This window comes from Amphiura filiformis, chromosome 7, assembly GCF_039555335.1.
Source record: "Amphiura filiformis chromosome 7, Afil_fr2py, whole genome shotgun sequence".
Lineage (NCBI taxonomy): Eukaryota > Metazoa > Echinodermata > Ophiuroidea > Amphilepidida > Amphiuridae > Amphiura > Amphiura filiformis.
The window spans coordinates 16,306,157-16,333,434 of NC_092634.1; the positions used below are offsets into that span (position 1 = coordinate 16,306,157).

Here is a 27,278-nt window from a genome sequence, read left to right on the forward strand (position 1 = left end):
AACCGGCACATAAACGCGTAATAACCAGGAGAGTATAAATTACCAGTCCTTGCACTCAGCAAGATCAACCGTACAGCATTGATAAAAAGTTGAGCTAATTTTTATTAAAGATTTAAATTTTGTAAACTTATTAAAAGAGTGTGTTGCTGTTGTTGTGTAGAACTGGGAAATGGTGTTTTGGCACTGAGTCTTTCCGACTCGTAATAATTACATTGGTAAGATAAGAATTTTAATATTTTGATGACTCATACTTAAACTGACATTTACATACTGTACCAAATCAAAAATGGTTAATAATACCTAGGGGTCGGAAAAAAGAGTAGAAGTGGAAATAGCGGTATTAAATTATTTGCATATAGGCATCGTGCAATAGGGGGCTATATATTGACTATATACTAGTATCTAGTAAATTGGTTACATAAGTACTGTGCAGTAAATGTAAATGTGTAAGCACATGGTGTCCCAGAATGATCTATACCGTGTTTGAAAAAAGTATTAAAAATACGTAGTTAACAGTGTATCTAATTTTAATGGTACATATGTCTCGTACTTATTATGCGACTTTCATGTAAATAGCTTGATTTGTTTTGGCGTGACATTACTGAAAATGGGCGAAAACTGCATTTGTGTAATTTACAGCGCAAAAGCATCATAACACATGGATGCTTTATCACCGTATTGTGCAATATATTGGAAAAATTCTGCATTCTTTGATAGGAAATACACCAAATTTGGCACAGATGTAGTGCCTACAACGCTGAATAGTTCTTGATATGAGATTATTAAGTGAAACACATCAATATGACTTCAGATATTTAGGTTAAAACATATACAGGGGAAAGAAGAATTACGCATCGCACATTAGCAGAATTAAACATGATTTTACAAATGGAAACATAACATGCATATACCAGAGTAAAAACTCCGGATATACCTGCCTAGAGAAATCTGTCAAGCTGGATTGAACCCGTGACAATAGGCAGCGGAAATCGCCTTGAAGGAGGAAATATCCTAATTTGTCACTTTTGACACTCCACCTTTTGTCATTCACATGCGTATAGCTTAATTAGTGAAATGAAGTCTCGACGTGTCGAAAAGCAAAATTCTCTATATCTATATCACGTTTAATTTGTAATTTAGATTTAGGTGTTTGGATACTTTTTGTGCGCAAAAATATTTAGCATTTTGCATATAATTATAAATCTACATTTATTACATATGATTACCTAAAATCAGCCTTTAAATTTTTAGAATGATTTTCTACAATGCTATTGACATTACTTTTGTTTTAAGTGTTTGGATACTTTTTGTGCGCAAAATATTTAGCATTTTGTGTATATAAATCTACAATAATTATATATGATTACCTAAAATCAGCCTTTAAATTTTTTGCATGCTTTTCTACAATGCTAGTGTTTTCAAGATATCATTCCTTCGTACAAGACACTTTTTTGTATTTTAGACATGAAGTATTCGGCTTAATGAAGGATACCCTTAGTGCAATCTCGTCATTTTACTCAGTCGCTTGTATTGACGTAATATCTGATTGGTTGGGATCTACGTGTATTGCGACAGCAACTGTGATGATTTCAGAGGATTCCATCTGAGGACTCGTCAAGGACGGGTTATCAAGAACCCAACTTGGTTGATCCGTACCGATGATCACATCAGGTGTAGCAACCACTTGAGATATCTTCTCAGTTGCGACGATGCCCTCTAATGGAGATACAACCGTGGGGCTTATTTCAGCTTCATCATCTGGGTTATCTTGGTAGCTGGAAAGCATGTTTTCATAATCCACTCCCTCATCAATTCCTGACGATGGATGTCCTTGATGGCCAAAGGAGGTGTTTCCGTAATCCACTGCTTCGCTAACAGCTGGCGATTTCGAGACGTTGTCACTTTGGTGTGCTGTCGCTTCTTCACAATTGACATCTTTTTCTTCTTTGCAACCGTACGTTGGATTTTCTGTTGAACTTGGACATGTTGGAGATGGCATATTTGTCAAGCTGAAACTGACATCTTCATACTTCGGCCCAGAGGTTGTTGACATTACACCAGTACTTGCTGTTATTGATGTTGCAGTACGTTCAGGCAAATTGAAAATGGATCCGATAAATTGACGTAACGCTGCCTTGACATCTTCTTGACGGACACAAAACAAGACAAAGACAACGACACCTTGGAATGAGTTGAACAAGCAGAATATGAGAGAAAAGGCAAATTTCGCGCCTTCGATAGCAAAAAATCCAAACACCCAAGTGAGTCCCATTAGGACAGATATAGCGAACGCGTTCAGGAGCCTCCGAGAAATCTGGCCAGCTTTCGACTTCTGCTGTACGGTACCACCAAGATTGGCTTTGAGTAGACGCCGCATGACGAGGGCGAATGTAATCGTGTTATACAACAAGATTGTGGCGATGGGTAGGACGAGCCCGTAGTACAATTGCGGCCCCGTTGCTACGAAACAGCTATAAAGAAAAGAAAATATTCAAGGTAACAACAAGTTAATACTGGTCATGCTTGATGCAGTCATGTCTACAGTAGAATTCACCACGACCTTTGCAGGACTTAAACCCCATTAAATGCTATTAAACCAAGATAACACTCAATGAAAACAGCTCAACTGATTAAATCAGATCTTCTCTGGTTAAATCCACACTACACATGTTTCTGTTTTACCTGTGCAATGAGCTGGTATTATAGTTTCAGTTGGGTGAACGATTATAAAGTAAACGCAAGGTAACAATACTATGTGGGCCTTTGTTCACGAAATGAGACAATAGTCTTCTTATTGTTAACCAGCATTCTTGAAAATGAGAAACATATAATGGTTGTTGACTTAACACGGTTTGGAAATAATTTCTTCATATTTTTTGGTGTTATCTGATGTTTACATATCCTTCCTAAAACACAAAAGTGCGAATATTTCCAAACACCTAAATTAGCTAAACATTTAGGACATGTTACAAAACAATATTTTCTAGAATTTCAGAGAATACTTTAAATATTGGCCGGTTATTTTTCACACAGTGACGTTAACTAGGAAATATCCTATACTTCTAATATACACTATATGTAGAGGTTACGCGTCAATGGTGAGAGCACTGTGTATTGTGTATAGGAAAACGGACAGTAACTGCAGTATGTAATTCATGACATAAATGCTTGTTTTGTTCTCGTTAGCTCGCGCAAAATTGAAATATCGGTCTTGAAACTATTTAATAAATAATAAATAATAAATTTTGGATTTATAAAGAAATGTACATCCTTATGTGCCACTTTTTCCTTGAACTGAATTTAGCATACTCTATAGCCACTTTGAACCTGTCAGCGTTCTGTAATTTAACAATTTTGCAAATTCTGCACCCGCCCTGGCAGAAATCAAACAATGTACATATTGCGATTTTCCAATATGACTTATTAGTGTGCGCCACGAAATTTATTATAAATAGAGGCGAGCCCTTACAACTCCGAATCTCTCAAATGTTGTACGTATAAAGCATAGTAATAGTTACAAATTACGTTTTGTTGTTGAACTTTTAAATTATTTTAGCTATACCTACTATTGCATGTGATCATAATAACTTATTCCCGCTCCTAGAGATATCACTGACACCAGGAATGGAAATCCTATTGACAATGTAAGCAATAAAGATTAAAAAAAAGTTAATGAAGAAAAAATTGCGTGATGATAGATTGCCTTTAAGCCCCACTTTTGGTTCAAGTTCCTTGGTGAAATTAGTCATGGTTAATATTTATCCATGTATATAAATTCTGTTCTGTCTGTCATCAAAGTAACAGGTGTGTTGTCAGTTCTTCTGTGGAGAACTGGCCAAGCGGGGTTTCCTGTTTAATGCTCTAAAAACCGTACAGAAAGACTATTCTAGGTTTTTCAAATTGGGGATGCAAACATTAAGCATGTGCAAAGGGTGGGGAAAAAGATTTTTTGTCGGGGAGAAAGGTGGGGGAAAGCAATTTTTGACACGCCTTTTGGAAATTTTACCTCTGGGCTCATAATTATTCTAAGCCTTGTTGACCTAACCCGGGACTTAACCATTTAGTGGTATCGGAACAATAAATCAAAGAGCACAGGTTCGAATCTTGGTTGATCAGCGAGATTGCATTTGGCACGATTTTGTGTACATTAGTCAATACAAAATATATGGAAACTTAGCGATCGTTTTGGATCAGTCAGGCTTCGAAAAAATATTATATAGGAGTAGTCATGCAGAAAAAAGTAAATTGTTAACTCACCCCATGCAACAAGGGATGCCTTAAGAAGGAAATGTTCCGGGATCGCATCGAAAACCTTCACCACATTAAGATACATGTGATATGCCTCAACGCCCATCCATGAGAGACTCGCAAGAGTCAGAAAATGTAATAAAGCCGCTACAAAGATACAACCACCACGATGTGATACGCGATCAATACCAACCAGAAACACGAAGTATAACAAGAACAAAGCCATACAGAATTGCATGAGAATTTTGCGGGATATGGCGTTTCTGCCGGACCGTAGTTGCCTGATAGTAATGGTTGTGAGAGAAAAAAAAAACTTTACTAAAGGTTTTGCGGGAAGGGCTTCAGGTGAAAGAGAAAATACTTTATACTAATAATAATACTAATACTTGATACTAATATAGATGAACTTTTGATATGATGGTAACAATCACAAACATTGTTTTATAATATGTAGAGTATTAAAAGCCCTTGGGACCGTAGTCTGTACAGTAATCTCAAGAACGAGAAACATTTTCGACATTATTATAATTGATTAAAGCAATATTATAACATTTGCAAACAAAATAGATTAGCATTTCTTTGCCATAAAATGTTAGCTTTTACTGTCAGATATATCCTTTTATTTTTGAGCCGAACAACTACGGCAAAGCAAAGAAAATTGGAATTTACTACCAGCGCACATGTCGCCAACATACCGACCCTTTGTTGTGTATATCACCGTCCCGCACGCCGTGACGTACTGGTTATGAACATCGTGTATGCGTTCGAATCGTAATAATAAAGCGCTGAATCAGCCTTGAATTCAAAATCACGGATTTTGACAAAACTAAACAACACTTAGAGTCTTGATTTTTGCAGGGTATATTGGTTTAATAAAGTACAATTTAATCGTGTAAAAAGGAATTTTAAAAATTCAGTGAGGGCGTCTTCCTCAGCAAATGTTATAATATGGCTATTTTTAAAAAGGGCAATATAACCCGGTCAGTGCAAATGCAAACATTAACCATCTTTCAGAAGATTTTGCACAATATGCCCAGAAAGAGTAAACTTATCAATTCAAAAAGAAAATACTAATAGTACAGTAATTAGACTATACCTGAACGATATAAATATGATCAATGTTATCAGCAGAGAACACATCGATATACCACATCCAAGTTTGCTTACAACATCAAGAACAACGTGAGATTTCTCGTATGTTACATCCTGCAAGAGCAAAAAACATGATGTACAAAACATCAAACTATGCAAAACTAATATAATTGCTTGAATGGAATTGACAACAGTTTTTAGGGTTCCAACGAGTTTGATATAAAGTTTGCTCAAAAAGTAACTCAGCTGTTATAAATACGGCTATAGATTCAGAACTAATAATTGTTTTCACAATATTTCAACATAGAGAGAAGCATGATTTATTTACCCGCATTTTGATACCCCATTCGTCAAATGTTGTTCAATATTAACAACACAGTAGTGCCTTTACAGAAAGATACCCGAATTTAAAAGTTGCAGTTTACAGCCATCAATGGTTATAATTCCAGCACTGTAAACACGTAAAGCCCGCCATTATCTTCACGCTTACTTCAATCAATACAAATAACTGCAACTTTTAAATTGGGGTATTTTTCTTTCAAAACACTGCCGTATTGTCAATATTGAACGAAATTGGACAAATGGGGTATCAAAATGCGCGTAAATACATCATCCTTCTTTTTATGTTGCAATATTGTGAAAACAATTATTAGTTCTGAATAGCTGAATCCTGCAACAATTTAAATTATGTTTAAATTCAACAAACCTGATTATCGGCTCATTCTACGATTATTCATAATTCAAGTTGGGGTTTCAATTGTCGTTTGAATGGGAGCGTGTCTTTTCGGAGCTCGTAAAAGGCAAGAATCAGTACTCGGTCCACTACAATTAGTTGCTTTCGACAGCACTCTCATGAGAAAGGGTTTTTTATCATAGCCTAAATATATATGTTATTGATCGCCATTTTTGTCAACACTTTCACGTTTTACAAATAACGTGGGTTGAGAAAGTTACCTTTTATCTTTCGTAGCGATAACCGACTGAAAATAGTACATTTTCTCTTTATTCCATCAAGCATTATAAGTCCACTCAAAATGATTGAATCGTTATAAAAATTTAAATAAGGAATAGTTTGCAACAATGTCCTGATTTCTTATGACCCTAGAAGTACTTTACTTTACCCTACTTATACTTATATCAATTATTTTATAAATAATCGAATAAGTACAATAATTCCAGTATAATGATGAATAGCGGGGCTCGGCTATATGAGGCACGTCATTTAGTTAAGGAGCAGGATAAGGAACCCATAATGTTAAACTTGCAACATATCCATCATAACTTACCACAAGTACAGCAAAATTCGTCAGGTGATAACAATGACATGTCACTTTATTTCTTATTGATTCTACAAATTCACATCCATTTTGAGACCAGTCAAGAATGTTAAAATCCCAATATACGCATGTTGGTTTTTCTCCTTTCACCTGCATACAAATTAATTGTATGAATAAGGAAGGAAATGATGCATTATCTAAATACGATTCGGGGTAGGTAATTTAAAGACCCATTCAGTGATCCCAGCGAAAGTGTACAGAAATTAAAATTGTTTACAAATTGCTTAAATGTGAAGGATAAGCCATTCAAATTGTCATTTGGCATTGTTGAAATTAAATATTTGGCAAAAAACAGCAGTATCGACGAAGTTGAAATTAATATATATACTGTCAGTATATAAATTGCAGATCCATATGTTAATGTCTTATTTTGTCTTAAATATACGGGTTTCGGCTGGACCACTAGCAGGCTATGTTAGCACTTCTGAAGTTTGATGATTTTTATGATCGTTCGGATGAGCAAATCACTACTGAATGCGGGACCTTTAACTGCATTTTGCAGGGAAAAAACTGTATATTTCATAGTAATTCTAACTAAGATTTTACAATGCTGCAATCTGTGTAATATGAAATATTTGTACTCGAAGACGAGGTCAAATGGAAATGTTGACAACGTTTTCGATAACAACGTTAAAAGACTGACGCTTTATAGAGTGAGGGTGTTTTCATGAAAGTGAGTTTTCTACATCCGTCTTCACTTTATTTTTGCCTCAGCATTTATTGCGAAACCGTTACACTACATTGACTTACGGTGAATTCTAGAGCTACTGGTTCCACTAAATTATTGACATTGTTGGAACCCGTTACAATTGCAGCTATTATATCACCACTCAGAGTTTTGTTTGTCCTATTACTTGGAAATAATGCATCGCTGTTATGAACAACAATACTGACTCAATTGTCTCTGTAAATAACAAAAAATACAACCATCATAATTCACTATCTAATCATCATCATCATCATCATCATCATCATCATCATCATCATCATCATCATCATCATCATCATCATCATCATCATTACCATTTTCACCATATTCACCAATTATGGTTAGAAATATTCTTACCATTTGTGGTTGAATTGAAGAGTGCTGCAGGGAGGGACACGGATGTTCTGGTGTCTTTCTGAGAAGATGTGCTGTCTTCTTCAAGTTGGAACAGAGCATCCTCTCCAAAATCATTACCACTCTCACTAATGCTACGTACTGCAAACTTCACTGGTGTATTAGAATTGTCCCTCGGCTTTATAGTTGTTGTTTTCAGAATCAAGTTGGGTTTTACAACATCAACTTGTTGTCTTGTTGAAGCACTCCTGATAACCTGGTCTTCAAATGCTCTCAAAATATCAACTGTCTTCGGATCTTTCTTCGTATGATTTTCAGTTGTCGTTTGCTTAATTACAGCTTCAACAAGATTATCAACAATCCCTACAACTGCTTTTGTAAGCTGTATATTAAACAACAATGAGTACTTGAGTCAGTAGAACTGTATAAAATCTCGTGGTGGACTTCAATAATTGGTAGGATACTGTTTATCAGTGGTTACCTAGGATGAACATATTTGTGTCCAATACAAAACCATACACAAACGAATATGTAGTAGTAAGTGTATGCTCCAGTGTGGAGTGATACGAAAAGAACAAGGGTTGGAAAGAGTAATACATAAAAGTGATCATGGATATATTTTATTAAACTTTAAAATTCCGAGAAATGTCCATCAATTGTAACACTGCGATTGTATTGTTATTGTATCTCGTGTTTATATGATTGTAGTTATTGTACAATAATTTAGGTGAAGGGCACAATTTACAAATTTTCAAAAATTAAAATTTACAAATTTAAGATAAAATTTATGATTTGAAGGTAATATTAATAATTTTAGGTATAATTCAAAATGTAAGGTAGAAATCATTTAAAAATGTATGCCTTTCAAAAGCTTCGCGCGGGAGGGGGACACCCCTTCCCGCACCCGCCCCTTCAGCGTTTCGCGTTTCGGACCAGGCTACCCCCCCCACCCATATTAAAATCTTCGGGAGCCTCTGTAGTACCTCTGGTTCAGCAGATCCGACGTCTACAATACTTTGAAAAGTTGCAGCTACATCTTCAATACTACTCGCTGTCAAGCTCTCTAAGTCCTGTGTAACACTATTCAGTGCCTCAGCTACATTGACAACATTGCTTTCTACAACTGCAGTCTATCATATACAAGGTAAAAAACAAGCAAAACATTGTACTCATATTTTCAATGACACAACATGTTGTATATAAAACACCTATTAGAAGCAGGAAATATTTAGTTAATTATGGAGCATGGTGTAAAATCATAAAGTTTTATACAACGTATTAGCATATAGGCATCTTGAGACCAATATTATATTGCTGCAAAGTTGCCCCAGAGCACTTAATGTTACTACTTCCACCAGTCTCTATATCAACCATTGAGCCTCTAATAGTTTCAGTACCTTTATAAGACTTAGTTATAATGTACAATATATATATATAAATTACCTCAGCTAGTTCATGTAAATCGGGTTCGTCTTCATTCCCACATCCTTCAAAGGTTGCATTCAACCAAATAGCCCCCCACTTTTCGTCAGGTTTGCAAATACGTAGCGCTATGCCTTCGCCACCTGCAATGAGAAGGGTAATACTAATGTGTAGATTCCAGGATTAAATAGAATTATTCAATTGAATTTTGCTACATTTCTAAAGTTTTCACTGAACAGGAAAATGCGGCAATGGCGTAAAATGTCCACCAACTGCTCACATGTAAGATATTCTGGATAAAGATGGATCATAATGTGCGATATGTGAAACATGCGATGGCAAATCGCAATCTTGTAAATCACTATTTTGTGAGAGACTTAACAACGCACCGCCAGTGTACCCGGGTTGCTGATGATTTTTGTTCAATATTTACGTCATCTTTCCTTGGATAAAAGTCACTACACACATTGTCGACATTTTGTTGCCTAACTAACGTAATGTTTTCCCCATTCAAAAACAGTTCTACAACAGTTTAGGATTTTAATCTCACGTTTCTCGGTATTTACATCGCATCTTTCACTGGAAGGAACTGATTGGTTTTCAGCAGGCGTTAAAGGCCAAGATAGATTTTGAGATTTAACGGTAGCAAGACTCATCGGGCATGCAGCTGAAAATGAAACAAAATCAAATATATCATGATTGTTGTTGCTCTTGCTGCTGTTCAAGTTGTTTGAATTTGTAACATTAGTACTAATCCCCTTTGCCCCTGGTCTTCTATTGCCATATTGTTGCCAATGTAAACTAAGTTAATAGTATCTTACCGTAGATCAGGTTATCGTGTTCATTTAATGTAACACTAGTAGCAATTAACTTATCTCTTGTTTTGTAGACACGTAACTTTTTTTTAGGTCTGTACTTGAATATTTTGCTTCAATTAATATTGTTGTATTTGGTGCTTGCTATCTGCATGTAGTTTCAATTAATGCTGTTATATATCTTCTGTCGTTTTGTCCTTGATGAAGGGCTGTATATCTGTTCAAAATGTTGGTTGTATCATTTATGTTTGTCAACTTTTGTTTACTTGCCCTGTGGTTTGGATAATTATTTGTTACTATTGCAGGTTTTATGGTTGGCATACTACTTTAGTTGTATTTCTTTGTCCTTTGTAGTACGCTTTCCCTCTTGTGCCTATTCATGATATTGGCAGGTAAGTACCATCACCGTCAACGTAGCCAGGAAGGGAGTGCGACGCACCCCATGCACGTAAATGCCTTCCCACCTCTTTGCTAATGCCCTTGAAGGTCTTACTTTTTAAGAAAAATGCTGGGATTTTTAGCATTGACACTTTGCAGAATTTCACCATTAAGATGTTTCAGTAACTGATCATTGACCCAATTACACACTAAAAGAAAGTTAAAGGTCTAGTCGTCAATATATTGATTGCTCTCCATTAGAAAAAAAATTCAAGAACCGAAATAACAAATTATTTTCTGCATGGAGTTACAGTTTCCAACATAATTTTACCATAACCCTTTATCTTATATATATATTATTTTAAAAGCAATCCTGGTCGGAGTTACCATATACAGTCACAATAAATGTGACGTTTTCACAATTGCCGCTTGGGTCTGTCGCAGTATATACCACCTCGGTGTTGCCAATAGGGAATGTATCCATAGGGTGAGAGCTTGACGTCACTGTTACATTCCCAGAATTATCAGTAGCTACAATGTTGTCATTCCAAGTAACAACGGCAGAAGGTAAACCAGGATCATTGTTGACTGTTATATTGGTTAACTTGTGCTGGATAATTGGCCGTCTCCAATCTGAATGTTTGAAGCAAATTACATAACATAATTTGGTCAATGATCATGAAAGACATCGATTCGTATACTCAAGATGTTTGCCATAGAGAGTGAATTTTCTTTTAGAATAATAATATTATACTTGTAGAAACAAATGCTAAATCAGAATTTTACCTTTTACGATCACGGTAAAAATGACGGTTTGAACGTTGCCGCTTAAGTCAGTTGCTGTATACACCACATCAGTATTACCCATAAAGAACGTATCTCCGGATTCATAGTTTGATGTCAGTGTAACGTTACCAGAATTATCAGTGGCTGCAATGGTGTCTTTCCATGTGACAACAGCGGAAGGTAAGCCTGGATCAGTGTTGACTGTTATATTGGTAAACCAGTGTTCGATTTCTGGTTTTTGCCAATCTAAAAGATTTGAAACGAAATTTCAAATGGGAATTCTAGAATATCACTTCGTCTTTAAAGTACGTGATATTTTCATCATTTCAATAATTCATTGACCATGAGAGACGTCAATTTGTAGAAGCAATTCTTTAAACATATTGAGGCAGATTATTTACATTTGTGTAAGATATCATTAAAGGAGGAATTCGTGATCTTAGCATCCTCTTTTTATGACATTTTTTAGTAGCTAATCCACGAAAAAGCTCATTCCCAAAATTTCAGTTGATTCCGATTTTGCGTTTGCGAGTTATGCATGATTATGTGTATGACACTGCTCCATAGGCCACTGTTGTAATTTCGTTCTGGTATACCAGAATGAAATTCAAATTTGACAATTTGTTATATTTTGCTAAACGAATTAATCTGCAAGAAATTTTTGGTATATAAACATTATGTAGCCAGAGGTTTCCGGTGGTATAAAAATCTCAACTTTTTTGTGAGAAAAGTGGGGGGATGAGGCTGTGAATCACGAAATACCCTTTAAATATACTGTAATTACCTTCTACGGTTACAATAAAAATGGCGGTTTGTATATTGTCGCTTGAGTCAACCGCAGTATACACCACATCAGTAACACCAATAAGGAAGGTATTTCCAGGATCATAGTTCGACGTCAGTGTGACGTTACCAGAATTATCAGTGACTACAATGGTGTCATTCCATGTGACAACAGCGGAAGGTAAGTCTAGATCAGTGTTGACTGTTATATTCGTAAACAAGTGTTCAATTACTGGTTTTTGCCAATCTAAAAGATTTGAAACGAAATTTCAAAAAAGTAAGAATCTAACAGAGCAATGAACATGAGATACGAATACGACACTTTATTTGATTGCACAATGAATTGCAATAAATAAATGAATGAAACTCAATGAACAAAGAAGAAAAGGTTAAGGAAATAGAAGAGCTTGTGACTTAGAGACAGGAAAGGGGGAAGATACAGCGGCGTAACCAAGTGGGGGAATATAATTATTGGCTCACATTTCCCCCAGCTGTAGGATGCTGATTGTCGGATTTTTATTGTATGCCTGTTTTGACAATATTTTACCATTTTCGTCAAATTTTCCCCCCTTAAAGTCGCTTTGCACCCTACTCTGAAAAAACCCCATGGAAGATCAGAGGAGAGTGCAAGAGTGAAAGACTGATCGTGTTCACAAGTCAATACAATATGAAATTAACCGTCGTCCTGCGAATGGTGCAAATTCCTTTAAGGTTTTTCATCCGGTTTGCTTAACGCTTGTGTGTACACCCAAATGACTTAAGCTAATCGTATACATCCTTTCTAGAGTAATATGTGATGTGATCAAGCAAAATGAGTCGTATGTTGGGAATATTGATTTTGAGATACACCCAATAATAGTATTCAACATCCTTTGTATTTTATTGTTCTGAGCAACACCAAAATGGCCATCTCTCGGGAACAATAAGTCAAATTATGGTGGGGGTTTCAGCAAAATAGAGCTCAGAGAATGGCTCATGTAAACATGGTAATGAAATTGTAAACTGAAATTTTGATTTTGATCTTAAAACGACATTTTGATGTGATTGCATCACATGATGATTTTGCTTTATCTGTTGTCCGCCCTTTTTAGGGATAATGTAATTAGTTATAACATCTTCTTCAGATTGCCCCAATTTGGTGCCAGTGGAATTTAATACCCCGGGGCCGCCAAACAAAGGGCGACCAAAAAAAAATACTGCATGCCTTAAACCCAAACAACTAAGTACTGTTCTATACTCGCCTGTATGACATCTTTGTCCAGTATATCCATTAGAGCAATTGCAATTTCTCGGACCTACACACGTACCTCCGTTAAAACACGACGGTTCACAGTTTGCTAATAACAGGGATGTGAGAAACACAGAAAATGTCTTATTAATAATTATGATAGTGATAATAAATTGAGTGCATTGCTTTAGATGCTATAGGCGGTATAAAGTACGATTATTTTGACTAATGCACTTTAAGTTCCATTCAGTGGTCCCAGCGCTTAAAAGTGAGGGATAATCATTCAAGCTGTCATTTGGTATTTTTGGAATGAAACATTTGGCACAAAACAAGGAAAACAGAAGCATTGACGAAGTTGAAGCCCCATTCAAATACATAATGTTCGGAACTCGGAAATATTTATTTTGAGATATAGCCAAACAAAGGAATTATTTCCTGGTGACATTGGTCACCTATGGTCAAGCATGATTACGAGAAATGGTCAAGCGAGAAATGGTCAAGCATATTCGATATTCCATTTTTTGAGTGTTTTCCAAAACCGTATCTGCCGCCTTATTTTGATCATTTTGTTACGTAACAGCAAAGGTCACGACGGTCAAATTACCGGAAGTGAGCTTAGTTGCCCTCGTACTGATGGGAACATCTTGATGGATGTTTAAAGGGTCATATGATAAAAATACAAGAACATCTCACGTTGAAATAAGCAGACTCAAGTTGGGTTTAGGAATTCCCCAACGTCTACTAAAATGTCTCATCTTTATTTATCTCAGATGTAGTTTATCGTAGGAGTGATGTACAATTTATCCATCACTTTGTTTTCGTTTATACTATTTTCATACTATACAATATTCTTACGACATATTACTCCTGCAAATCCGTAAGAGACACTATAACTGTAGGAGCTGTACAAATCCAGCCATGGTATCCATCTGCATTCATTTAATGTATTTTCAGAACCAGAACACATGATAACGTATACATCTTCTTCCGTTACATATTCGGATGGGTTTGGATAACTGAAGGGCTTAGCTCCTATGCTAGAGAATCCAAGCTGGCGACATACTACCATTGCCTCAGAGATACCCCATTCCTCAGAGTTTCTGTGACAAATTGGTACCCATTCGTTGTCACGAAATACCGTAACTAGACCTTCGTTTGAATTATCACCATCAAGTAGATGAATGTTTGAGACTATGATGTAGGTGAAAGAAAAAATATACATTAATAATACATGTACATTGTAATTACATTTTAGTTCTTTTAAATATCATAATTATATTTTCATAAGTATTAAATGTCAAATATAAAATAATTGTGTTGCAATTGGACGCTCTACGCTATTTTTGTCAATCATTAAAAGAAAAGATACGCAAACAATAACTTAACATTGAATATAGAAGAATTTTAACCAATTAATTTTTGTCAAGTGTGGAGCACTGAAAACCATGCACCAGGTTCGTGTAGTCATAAAAGATATCAGGAAACACTTATTCCCATTTTAATACAGTTTTAAATATAAAACATTATTCATCTAATGTGTTAGCAAGTAATGCGTATCCAAAATTTAAACGAAATTTGCTGTTGATAGTAAGCTTAGTAATAGAAAGTTAAGTGATTTTTAAAAACGACATGGTGCTAGAATGCTGTATGAATTTCAAAGATTAGTCAAAAAAGGTTTGCCTTTCAATGGCTCAGAATAAAAGGATCACTTAAATAAGAATTCTTTTACGATGCCATGTGAATTTTCTTCCTGTATTACATTTAACATGTTTAAGGACAAGTTTTGCGAAAAACTTGAAGTATCTTTAATAAAGATTTGCAGCATTATTATTGCCACTATCGAGATCATTATTCTGAGTACTCTGATACCACGATTGTAACTGTGTCGATGAAAAATGTGCAGCATCTATTTCTTTGTTCATTTACATAGAACCTGATCCATGGTAACAGCAGATTTTGTAAATAGCTCAGAAATACATTATTATAAAGCCTTCAGATAAGTGGCAAGAAGGGAATTCATCCCATCTTTACATGGAATGATCCCATGTTATCACATTTTTGTCTACCCCATACTTGCCTATTCGCCGTAAAAGTAGTGATGATGTTACAGGATTTATGTACCATAGCAATAGGTGAATAAAATTTTTGAATGTATTTTCCTCTACTACAAGAAGGCTGCACTCATCACCTGACATGTCGGTGTATGTGTGCAGTCATAGATTAAACACAATACCCCTCTTTTCAAAGATACTCACCGTAAGTACAGGTGTGAGTGATGTCAGCATAATGTGAAATTTTATAGACTTTCGATCCAGGTCGTTTGCATATTCTTTGATAATTAATGACTCAATGCAGAGTTTCAGCGTACGTTCATTGTGGGGCATGGCCCGCATGGGCGTCAATCCCCGGGGGCAGGGGGGCAAGGGGGCGCGTCCTCTCACCTTTCGGCAAAATGACCCACTTTTTAATAAATTCGATAAGTTGTCCCGGCCCCATACGTTTCAAGCCAGATTGGCGCTAATGGTGTAGGTCGATACACTAAATTGTATTCACCTATCGCTATCATGGTACTTAATCCTGTTACATCTATGACGAAACGGCTTGCTTCTTGTCGCCATTTGTACAATGAAGCAAGATATGACCGGGCTAGGCCAGATCCTATGTAACTTTTTTTGTATTATGACACTATGCAACAATAGGTATTAATCCTTGAATAAACAATCATAATTTCTCTTAGTCTTAATCTTGATATTCCTAATTTGACATTATTATTTGACACTGCTGCAGTGTCGGGGAGCTGAAAATTACCTTTGTCAACACCTGCAACCCTGGCTGCAAAGAATCAGCGTTTAACATGCTGTTTCTGGTGTTGGATTTCCCTTTGGGTGCTCCCAGGTGCGGGCTGGTATTTTACCAGAGTGAGGGCATGAGCTCCCTCTACCTCCCTAGCTCAGTTGCTGAACATGCCAGCTTTAGGGCGGAGGAAACCATCAGGTTCAACGGCCAGTATGTTCAAATGTCTTGGCCATTTGTTTTTGCTACTGTAACGATGTAGACAGTACAGCCAGCGACACAATCATGATGAGATATTGCTCCGTTCTTTCTCCTCACAATTCTAGTTACTCATATCTTGGTGTTCATGGCATTTGTTAGGTTAGGTTTAATACCAGGTCTTTCAAGAGCACTTGTGAGTTATGTTCCGGCCGGACTTTGTCCTTAAACTGCTGGAGAACAGTGCGGTAAGATCAGGTGCTGTTTTTCTGGTAGGGCTAGTTTATTTGCAAGGTCTCATGCCATGAGCATCAAGCTCCATCTTCATTTTTCTGAGTATTCTAAGGGGTCAAGGACGGTAGTGATCCTCTTCATATTGGAGTAGCCTATCCCAATGGCTTCAAATTTTCATCATGGGCCAAAGAGCGGAAGAGGAAGACTTACTTCTCAACGGTCATTAGGCTGGTGTTGAACATGTCATCATTGGTCAACCTTCCAACACTGGCCAACATGTTCCAGATCAGGGGCGAACTACTACATATTGGTAGATCTCGGCTGCTGTGTGTCCAGAAAAGAAGCTGAAACAGGGCTGATCACCCATAAAGCTGTTGGGACTGGACTAAATAATTCCCAGCAAAACCCACGATTACGAAAACTACAAGCAAATCTTCAAAAATACCGAGGGTAGATGAGCGGCAGTCTACTGTTAACTCCATGACGGACCAGCGGGAACTCGGCACACCATCACGAACTGTTGGCCCTGATTATTGTCGCCTGTCTACCTTCAAACCTCTTGTAATATCTACTTATAATGTCCGTACTGTTAATCAACATGGGAAAATCCATCAGCTATTCATGGGCTGTGCTGATGCAGGTATTGACATTGCCGGAATTCAAGAACATCGTCTCATTACACCAAGCCCGACTGACGAACTTTGGTCAGACGATAGGAACTGGGTTTTATTATTCAGTTCGGCTACCAAGCAAAGACATGGAGGAGTGGGTCTGGCCATGTCCAAGCACATTCACCGATGTCTTAAGAGTGTTGAAGCTGTTTCCGAGAGGATACTATTTGTAACATTCCATGGTAACCCACAGCTTAGCATCACTGTTGTATATGCACCCACTGAGTGCTCAACATCTTCTGACAAGGAGGAATTCTATTCATCACTATCTGACCACCTGGATGGTATGAAAAGGCACAACATCCATCTCATCCTCGGCGATTTTAATGCCAGAATAGGAGCAGATAGTCATCTTTCGCATCCTTGGGTCATTGGTCCATACTGCTACCATGATTCAACAAATGACAATGGTGAGCGCCTGGTCAACACTTGCCAGGAGTACAATCTCAGACCAGCCCAGATGAGATTCCCCAACCCAGCAACCGTCTCTGGACTTGGACCCATCCAGCTGGATCAACCCATGCACAGTTAGATCACATTCTAATAAACAGCAAATGGGTAAATTCTCTCCGCAACTGTCGAGCATACAACTCAGTAGAAGTGGACTCCGATCACCGTATTGTGAGCGTCCGTCTAGCTGCCAGTCTGCGAACAAGCAAAGGAAAACCTTGCAAGAGACCAAAATTCAGCTGGAAGAAGTTGCAAGATCCTGATACAAAGGAGGAATTTCAGCTGGAGCTATCAAACAGATTCCAGGTCTTGAGCATGGATGATGCCACACCCATCTCTGTATGAGGTATGAGACCTTTGAAACAGCGGTTCGTGAAGTTGCTGAGAAAGTTATTGGAAAGCAAGAGCCATGCGGACTGCCAAGTTGGGTATCAGATTCAACCATCAGACTTAAACTTCAAAGTCTCGTCAAGCTAAAGAAAGATGGAGGAACTTGAACACCAGCCTTAACAACTCTTATAAATCTGACGAGCTTGCTACCCTCAATAAGCAGATGGAAGACCTGAAGCTGGCCGACGAGATGGGGAATTACACCACCACCTGGAAAATCATACACTCGCTTTCTGGGAAGAACTCAAGGAAAGGGGTGTAAGTCAAACAGAGGGATGGCACAGCCCCAAACAGTGACCATGAACTGCTTGAGGAATGGAAGGAATATTTTAGCTCACACCTTAACAACGACAGTGGCACAGCAGCGTCAGAACTTCCTGCACCAGCTGTTGAAGATCTTCCTATCATCACTGAGCCTCCAACTCGTGAAGAAGTAGTCAAAGCAATAGCAGCCATGAGGACCAACAAGGCAGCAGCATTGGACTGTGCTATAACTGCTGAAGCACTTCAGGGAGGAGGGGATAGCATGATTGATATGATTCTCAAATTCTGCATGGAAGTATTCTCAACGCTGACACCGCCACGTCAATGGGTCACAAATGTCATCATTCCGCTACCAAAGAAAGGCGACCTCTCTCTCATGACAAACTACCGTGGTATTTCGCTTATGTCCATTGCCGCAAAAGTGTACAACAAGATCCTTTTGAACAGGATCCGACCTCACATTGATCCTCTTCTGAGAAGCAACCAGGCTGGCTTTAGATCAGGTCGCAGCTGTGCTCAGCAAATACACATTTTGAGGAGGATCATGGAAGGCTTCAAGGAGTACCAACTTCCCTTGACAGTCACTTTTGTGGACTTCAAAAAAGCCTTTGACTCCATCAACAGGTCCGTCATGTTTTCAGTGCTGCGGCATTATGGAATACCAAAGGTTGTGGTAAATGCCATCCAGGTGCTCTACAAGGACTCCAATAGTGCCGTTATGGTTGATGGAAGTATCTCAGAGCCTTTCCAAGTAAAAACTGGAGTGCTTCAGGGTGATGTGTTAGCGCCATTCCTGTTCATTATCTTGGTAGATTACCTTCTGAAGAAATCAACTTCTGGAATTGACGCTGGAATTGTTACCTACCCACGTCGGTCAAGCAGGTATCCTGCTAGGATGCTGAATGACCTGGATTTTGCTTATGATATTGCCCTGTTGGAATCTTCCACAGCCCGGGCCCAGTCGCAGCTTACTAGGACTGCAACTGCAGCAGCAGATCTAGGCCTTGTCATCAGCGCACCTAAGACAGAATATATGACTGCAAACTGTAACGCCCAACCAGCACTTGAAGTCTATGGTAGTACCATCAACCATGTCACTGACTTTAAGTACTTGGGTTCCAAGATGGGCTCTAGTGCTGGAGACGTAAAAAGAAAAAAAAGCACTAGCCTGGGCAGCTTTCTGGAAACTGGAACGCCTTTGGAGAAGCCCATCCCTGCCAATCGAAACAAAAATCAAGCTGTTTCAGACAACTTGCGTTACTGTCTTTCTGTACGGGTGTGAGTCATGGGTAATCACCAAGGACATGGAAAACAAAATCAATGCCTTTGCAACATCTTGCTACAGATTCATGTTAAACATCAAGCGTGTGGATCGGATTCCAAATGAAACCATCTACAATCTGACCAACACCACTCCACTGGTTGCCAGAGTCAAGATTCATCAACTCAAATTTCTCGGCCATATACTGCGTCTTGAAGACGATGAGCCTGTAAAAGCCCTTTACATTCCACCACATGGGAAGAGGAAACCGGGACGGCCGCGCACACTGTACTTACAGTATGTCCAGCACCTCCTGGGGAATACTGAAGGGATGTTGCAGCCAAACAAAATTGTTTCGCTTGCCCAAGATCGCAATAGTTGGAGAAAGCTTTGTTACGAGTCGTACTTGACTCAAGGCCAAAATCACCTTTTACCCGAACTCACACGAATGCACAACACAAATACACTGTTTGATTAAGCTAACACAATCTAAGTCTTTAATTGAAAACAAAGTATGCTTGGTACATATAACAACAATTACAATAAAATCACACAATCAGTTTTATTATATCGGTACTTAACCAGCGGTCTTCTTGTTGGTGATTCTAGAGTTCTTGCAATGTTCTGGACGACTGATGTAATATATCCTTATTCACTTGTTCTGCGAAAATCAGCGAAGTCCATCGTACACTTGCATTTATAAATCCTTGCACATAAAATCCTCATACGAAAATGATGATGCTTCCTCCAATCTCCTTTGCGCTGCTATCTCCACAAATATATCTCCGTGCGCTGCTTTCTCCACGAATGTATCTCCTTGCGCTGCTTTCTCCAAAAATGGTGTTTCTTTCACCATTCTCTCTTTCTCCAGGGAACAGGTTTCTTTAACACAGCTCCGCTGTTTTTTGACAGATGTGTTGCCTTCACAATCCCAGCAAACTCCAGCAATTTGACAGAAGAACTTTTAATCCTTTGATGAGGAAGAGCACTTTTGTGTGCTCGCTGTCTTCGTTGCTGTATTAAAATTAGCTCAATTATTGGCTATATAAACTGGTTAAAATGTACTTCTTTTTGAAGCACGAAGACCATCACACACATGTGGAGTTTTCAATCTCCCATGGCATTCTGTCAAGTCCCAACAAAAGCCTCAAGCTTTTTATATCAGTACTCATGCAAAAAACCCATCATCTATTAATAAACCATTACTTCAATCACATTTTCACAACATTGCTGCAATCTTGGGATTTCCCAAGATTAATTATACACATTCACCTTTGACATTACATCACTTCCTGGGGGGTTTTCCTGATGGTGCAATAATGAACTGGGGCTTTCCCAGCTCCAAACATAGCTCTGACTTTGTTTACAATAATTTGGGGGAATTCCAAAACGACTTTCCACATCATTATCTTGCACGTACAAGGGGTTTTCCCATCTCATGACATACTTTCAGCTTGTAAACAAAGATAAATAATCAAATTAAATTAAATTACTCAGGGCACATCACACCTCCCCTTAAAAAGAAGAAAGTTTGAATGTAATGAAAACTTTCTTAAGTGTTTTCTTCTTTACATCAACTTCAACATATTATCAACTTTGAGTATTTATATCATCATACACAGTGACTACTTGTCACACACAACTACACTTTTAAAGGAAATTTTTGTTTGTCAGGTTTTATGCAATTTTGGACAGGGCATCAGCCATTACATTGTCTTTTCCTTAATATGTTTGATGTCCAGATTGTACTCTTGCAAGGTCAAACTCCACCTCACCAGTCTTTGGTTTTTGTTCTTCATCCTGTTGATGAAGGTGAGGGATTGTGATCTGTGAAAACAAGCACAGGGTATACTGTGGTACCCAAATACACATCAAAATGTAGCAATGCTAATAGCAATGCTAGACACTCCTTCTCAATTGTGGAGTAATTTCTCTGGTGCTTGTTGAATTTCCTTGAAAAGTAACAAATAGGGTGGTCAATTTGATCTTCACCCTCTTGCATCACAACACCTCCACAGCCTATGTCACTGGCATCAACAGTCAACTTGAACTGCTTCTGAAAATCAGGTGCAGTAAGTACTGGTGAACTCATGAGTATTGATTTGACTTTGTGAAAAGCATTTTCACACTGTTCTGACCAAATGAATTTTGCATCTTTCTTCAACAAATCAGTCAAAGGACTTGCTATCTCTGAAAAGTTTGGACAGAACTTTCTATAATAGCCAACCATTCCTAGAAATCTCATGAGTGCCTTCTTGTTTACAGGTGTGGGGTATTGCTCAATTGCTTCAACTTTGGCTTTGATCGGTTTCACCTGACCTTGACCTACAACATATCCCAAGTATGTGACTGTGGCATGGCAAAACTCACTTTTTACCAGATTGACTGTCAATTGTACTTCAGACAGCTTCTCAAACAATTGATGGAGTTGTTCCATGTGTTGTTCCCAAGTTTGACTGTAAACAATCAAATCATCTACATACGCTTCACATCCCTCTATGTCTGCACAATTTGGTTCACCATTCTCTGAAATGTTGCTGGCGCATTTTTCAACCCGAATGGCATAACTTTGTATTGGTAAAGACCAAATGGTGTACAAAAAGCAGAAATCTCTTTGGCACGGTCTGTGAGTGGAACCTGCCAGTACCCTTTCAAAAGATCAAATTTGCTAACAAATTTTGCATTCCCAATTTTGTCTATGCAATCATCAATTCTTGGAATTGGGTACGAGTCTGTCTTTGAATGAACATTTGCAGCTCTCATGTCTGCGACCAATCGGTATGAACCATCAGGCTTGGGAACAAGTATACACGGTGAACTCCATTCACTACTACTTGGTTCTATGATATCATTGTCTAGCATATAATTAATCTCATTTTTGAGATGTTCCATTTTCAATGGATTGACTCTGTAAGGATGCTGCTTGATTGGTTTTGTATCACCAACATCTACATCATGAAATGCAGCATTTGTTCTACTTGGCGTATCAGGAAATATATTGTCAAATTTGTGAATCAAATTTGCAATTTGACTTTGTTGATCTTGAGAAAGATGACCTAACTTTGAGTCCAAATTAGTGAGCACATCAGAATTGTTCAATTTTACATTATACTCTTTGTGCTCCAGCTCTTTATCCTGGTCAAATGTGACATCAGAATTGTCATCTTTACTCTTGTCTACATTGGCGATTTTGTCTACATCGGCATGTTTGTCTACATTATCAGCATGTTTTACTGTACACACAGGTTTTGGAATGCCACTGTCACTTCTTTCAACATACTCTTTGAGCATATTTATGTGGCATAACTGCCTGCTCTTGCGTCTACCAGGAGTCTTGATAATATAATCTACTTCACCCACTTTTGACTCTACTTCACATGGGCCATGATATCTGGCTTGTAATGGGTGTCCTGGAATTGGAAACAGTACTAGAACTTTGTCACCTGGTTTGAACACTCTCTCTTTGGCATGTTTATCATACCATTGTTTCATTTTGGCCTGACTGTTTCAAGTTTTCTTTGGCAATATCAGTTACTCTGTTAAGCCTATGCTTAAAATTGGAGACATAATCCAACAAATTGATATCTGATTTCTCATTGAGCCACTTTTCTTTCAACAACTTTAAGGGCCCGCACTGTGTGTCCAAACACTAACTCAAAAGGACTAAATCCCAAAGTTTCCTGAACAGCTTCCCTAGCAGCAAACAACAACAAGTGTACTCCCTCATCCCAGTCCCTCTGAAATTCCAAACAGTATGTTCTGATCATGTTTTTCAATGTTTGGTGAAACCTTTCTAGTGCACCTTGTGATTCTGGATGGTAAGCACTTGAGGTATACTGTTCTATACCTAATTGATACATGACCTGCTGAAATACTCCAGAAGTAAAGTTTGATCCTTGGTCTGACTGTATGGACTTGGGGAGCCCCACAAATGTGAAGAACTTGGTTAAAGCTTTCACTATTGTCACTGCTTTAATATTTCTCAAGGGTATGGCTTCAGGAAAGCGTGTTGACGCGCACATAATTGTCAGAAGGTATTGATTACCTGACTTAGTCTTTGGTAGGGGGCCTACACAATCAATAATAACCCTACTAAATGGTTCATCAAAGGCTGGAATTGGCTTTAATGGAGCAGGAGGTATTTTCTGATTTGGCTTCCCTACTACTTGGCATATGTGACATGTTTTGCAATATTCAGAAACATCTTTTCTGAGAGTGGGCCACCAGAAATGTCTCAGAATTCTATCATGAGTTTTCTTAACACCCAAATGCCCTGCCATGGGACTATCATGTGCTATGTTAATTACTTCAGTGTGGTATACTTTTGGTACCACAATTTGGTGCACTACCTTCCACTCTTCATCGGCAGGTACAGCAGGGGGGCGCCACTTTCTCATTAGCACATCATCTTGTTTGTAAAAACAGACAGAGTTTTGTTCTGCTTCTTCTAGGGTCAATGCCCTTTGATTGATCTCTTTGAGTTCTGGGTCATTTTGTTGCTCCAGAATCAGCTTGTCATGACTTAATGGGTCTTTCATGGTTTCCCCAATTTGTTCATGCTCAGAGGCTGTGTCATCTTTAGGGGTATTTTTATCCCCAGGAGAAGGAAGTTTATCTTCTTTCTCATTCAACTTTGACACAAATGTGTCTTCCAAATTGTAGCCTAAGTCATCAATTTGGTTGTCCTCAATTGTTTCTAATGAGGCTCTCTTACTCATTGCCCGTGTCACTGCACATGCAGGAAATATCTCCTCTTCCTCACTATTATCATCCTGCAAACAGGGCTTATCTGTGACTATTGGGTCAGGAAAAACCTTCCCCCCTGCCAGATCATTTCCTAGCAACATGGACACTCCTTTGACTGGCAATTCATGTCTAACTCCTATGGTTACAGGACCAGAAACTAAGTCAGATTTCAAGTTAATTTTGTGGAGAGGTACATTAAGTATTTCCATCCCAATACCCTGGATCAAAGCATTACCAGCTGAACTATCCTCATTAAAGGGCAAAGTTCCTTCCAGAATCATAGACCGTGCACAACATGTATCTCGCACAATCTTAATGGGCTTTGGACTACCGTTCTCACCAATTGATACTACTCCCTCTAACACAAATGGTTCAAATTCTTCACACACCTTGTCTGTCTCACCTCCCTTTTGTGGGAATTCTTGTTTCTTGATTTGACTGACTTGTTTCTTTGACTCAAGTGACACTGCACATCCTACAGTATTACTAGCAGTTTGCTGCTGTTTTTGTGCGTCTTGTCTGCCTTTTAAGAAATAACACTGGGTCATCGTATGCCCTGGTCTCTTACAATGAGTACAAGTTACTTTGGCTTTAAATTCAGTCCCAAATTTTGCTCTGTTACCTGAACTCCCTGGGGTCCTCTACCACCAGCACTATGCTGTGAATTAGACTGAGGTTTCACTTCTTGTGTACCACCCTGATTTGTTCTAGGTTGATTATGGCTGAACCTGTTTGAATAACTTCTGTTATGACCAATCTACTCCCATTCAATTTGTGAGTTAAGCCATAGTCGTCCGCCATTGTCGCCGCCTCATTTAGCGTCTTAATTTTGCTAGCGCTTTCATCCAAATGGGTTTTAATGTCAACGTGGACACATTTCTTGAACTCTTCTATAAGAACTAATTGCTTAAGTTGGCCGAAATCATCCTTGACTTCTTTTTGACCCAAGCCACCTGTCAAACATTTGTTCTTTTACTCTAGCAAATTCTACATGGGTTTGATCTGCTTGCTTTCTTGAATCTCTGAACTTTTGTCTGTATGCTTCAGGCACCAGTTCATAGGCCTTAAGGACTGCCTGTTTGACTTCTTCATAATTATTACACTTCTCTATTGGTAGAGCTGAGTAAGTCTCCTGGCCTTCCCCACAAAACTACTTTGTAACAGTAGGGTCCAATGCTCTGGAGGCCATTTCAAATTTGTAGCTACCTTTTCAAAATGTTGAAAGTACTCGTCAACTTCTTTCTCTTTGAATTTAGGCACAAGCTTTACATACTTTGTAACATCAAACCCTGACTTTGACTTTGAGGAGAAACTTGATGAGTATTTGTCACCTAGTTTTGCTAACTTCTCTTGTTCAAACTCAATTTCTTTTTCTTTCAAATGTGCTTCCATTTGAATTTTAGCTAGTTTTTCCTTTTCTTCCATATCTAATTTTTGTTTTTCAAGTTCCAATTTTGCTACCTTTTCCTTTTCTTCTGTTTCTAATTTGTGATGCTCAAGCGCCATCTTTTCTTGGCGTGCTTTTTCTTCCATTTCTAGTTTCTGTTGTTTTTCTTTATTTTCATTCTCTAACTTGATCATTTCCAGTTTTTCTTTTTGGTCCATTTCTATTTTCTTTTGGTCCATTTCCATTTTCTTCATTTCTAACTGAATTTCCAGCTCTTTCAATTTAAATGCCGAATCCCCTCCAATTTCAGTTTCTACTGCACGTTTCTCTTCCAAATAGGAATCATCAAAAATATCTTCCCCGACCAAAACATCAATCAAGGCATTTTTGATTATTTGCTTTCTTGTAGCTTGCTTTACTTTCAAGTCATAATGTTTGGCAAATGCTAATAAATCAGGCTTCTTCAACTCATCAAACTTCTCCCAATTTATAGTTTCAAGAAACTCTTCTGCTTTGAACTCTGCCATACTGTACTTTCACTTTTAAGACTCAGTAAATTAATGTTAACTTTTTTACAGTGTATTTTCCCGGACGCGAGCCCCCAATTTTTGTTACGAGTCGTACTTGACTCAAGGCCAAAATCACCTTTTACCCGAACTCACACGAATGCACAACACAAATACACTGTTTGATTAAGCTAACACAATCTAAGTCTTTAATTGAAAACAAAGTATGCTTGGTACATATAACAACAATTACAATAAAATCACACAATCAGTTTTATTATATCGGTACTTAACCAGCGGTCTTCTTGTTGGTGATTCTAGAGTTCTTGCAATGTTCTGGACGACTGATGTAATATATCCTTATTCACTTGTTCTGCGAAAATCAGCGAAGTCCATCGTACACTTGCATTTATAAATCCTGCACATAAAATCCTCATACGAAAATGATGATGCTTCCTCCAATCTCCTTTGCGCTGCTATCTCCACAAATATATCTCCGTGCGCTGCTTTCTCCACGAATGTATCTCCTTGCGCTGCTTTCTCCAAAAATGGTGTTTCTTTCACCATTCTCTCTTTCTCCAGGGAACAGGTTTCTTTAACACAGCTCCGCTGTTTTTTGACAGATGCGTGGCCTTCACAAACCCAGCAAACTCCAGCAATTTGACAGAAGAACTTTTAATCCTTTGATGAGGAAGAGCACTTTTGTGTGCTCGCTGTCTTCTTCGTTGCTGTATTAAAATTAGCTCAATTATTGGCTATATAAACTGGTTAAAATGTACTTCTTTTTGAAGCACGAAGACCATCACACACATGTGGAGTTTTCAATCTCCCATGGCATTCTGTCAAGTCCCAACAAAAGCCTCAAGCTTTTTATATCAGTACTCATGCAAAAAACCCATCATCTATTAATAAACCATTACTTCAATCACATTTTCACAACATTGCTGCAATCTTGGGATTTCCCAAGATTAATTATACACATTCACCTTTGACATTACATCACTTCCTGGGGGGTTTTCCTGATGGTGCAATAATGAACTGGGGCTTTCCCAGTTCCAAACATAGCTCTGACTTTGTTTACAATAATTTGGGGAATTCCAAAACGACTTTCCACATCATTATCTTGCACGTACAAGGGGTTTTCCCATCTCATGACATACTTTCAGCTTGTAAACAAAGTTAAATAATCAAATTAAATTAAATTACTCAGGGCACATCACAGCTTG

General features: G+C 38.1%; 1 protein-coding gene across 1 annotated transcript in view; it reads right to left on the reverse strand.

Moving 5' to 3' along the window:
* Nucleotides 1-1,103: 1,103 nt before the first annotated feature.
* Nucleotides 1,104-27,278, reverse strand: part of LOC140157676 (uncharacterized) — a 296,536-nt gene continuing 270,361 nt past the window's right edge. The window contains exons 23-25 of the mRNA XM_072180916.1: nt 4,258-4,529; nt 3,567-3,633; nt 1,104-2,471 (exon numbers count right to left, since the gene is read on the reverse strand). Coding sequence (XP_072037017.1) covers nt 1,514-2,471; nt 3,567-3,633; nt 4,258-4,529 — 1,297 coding nt within the window. The 3' untranslated portion in view covers nt 1,104-1,513. The remainder of the gene's footprint in view (nt 2,472-3,566; nt 3,634-4,257; nt 4,530-27,278) is intronic.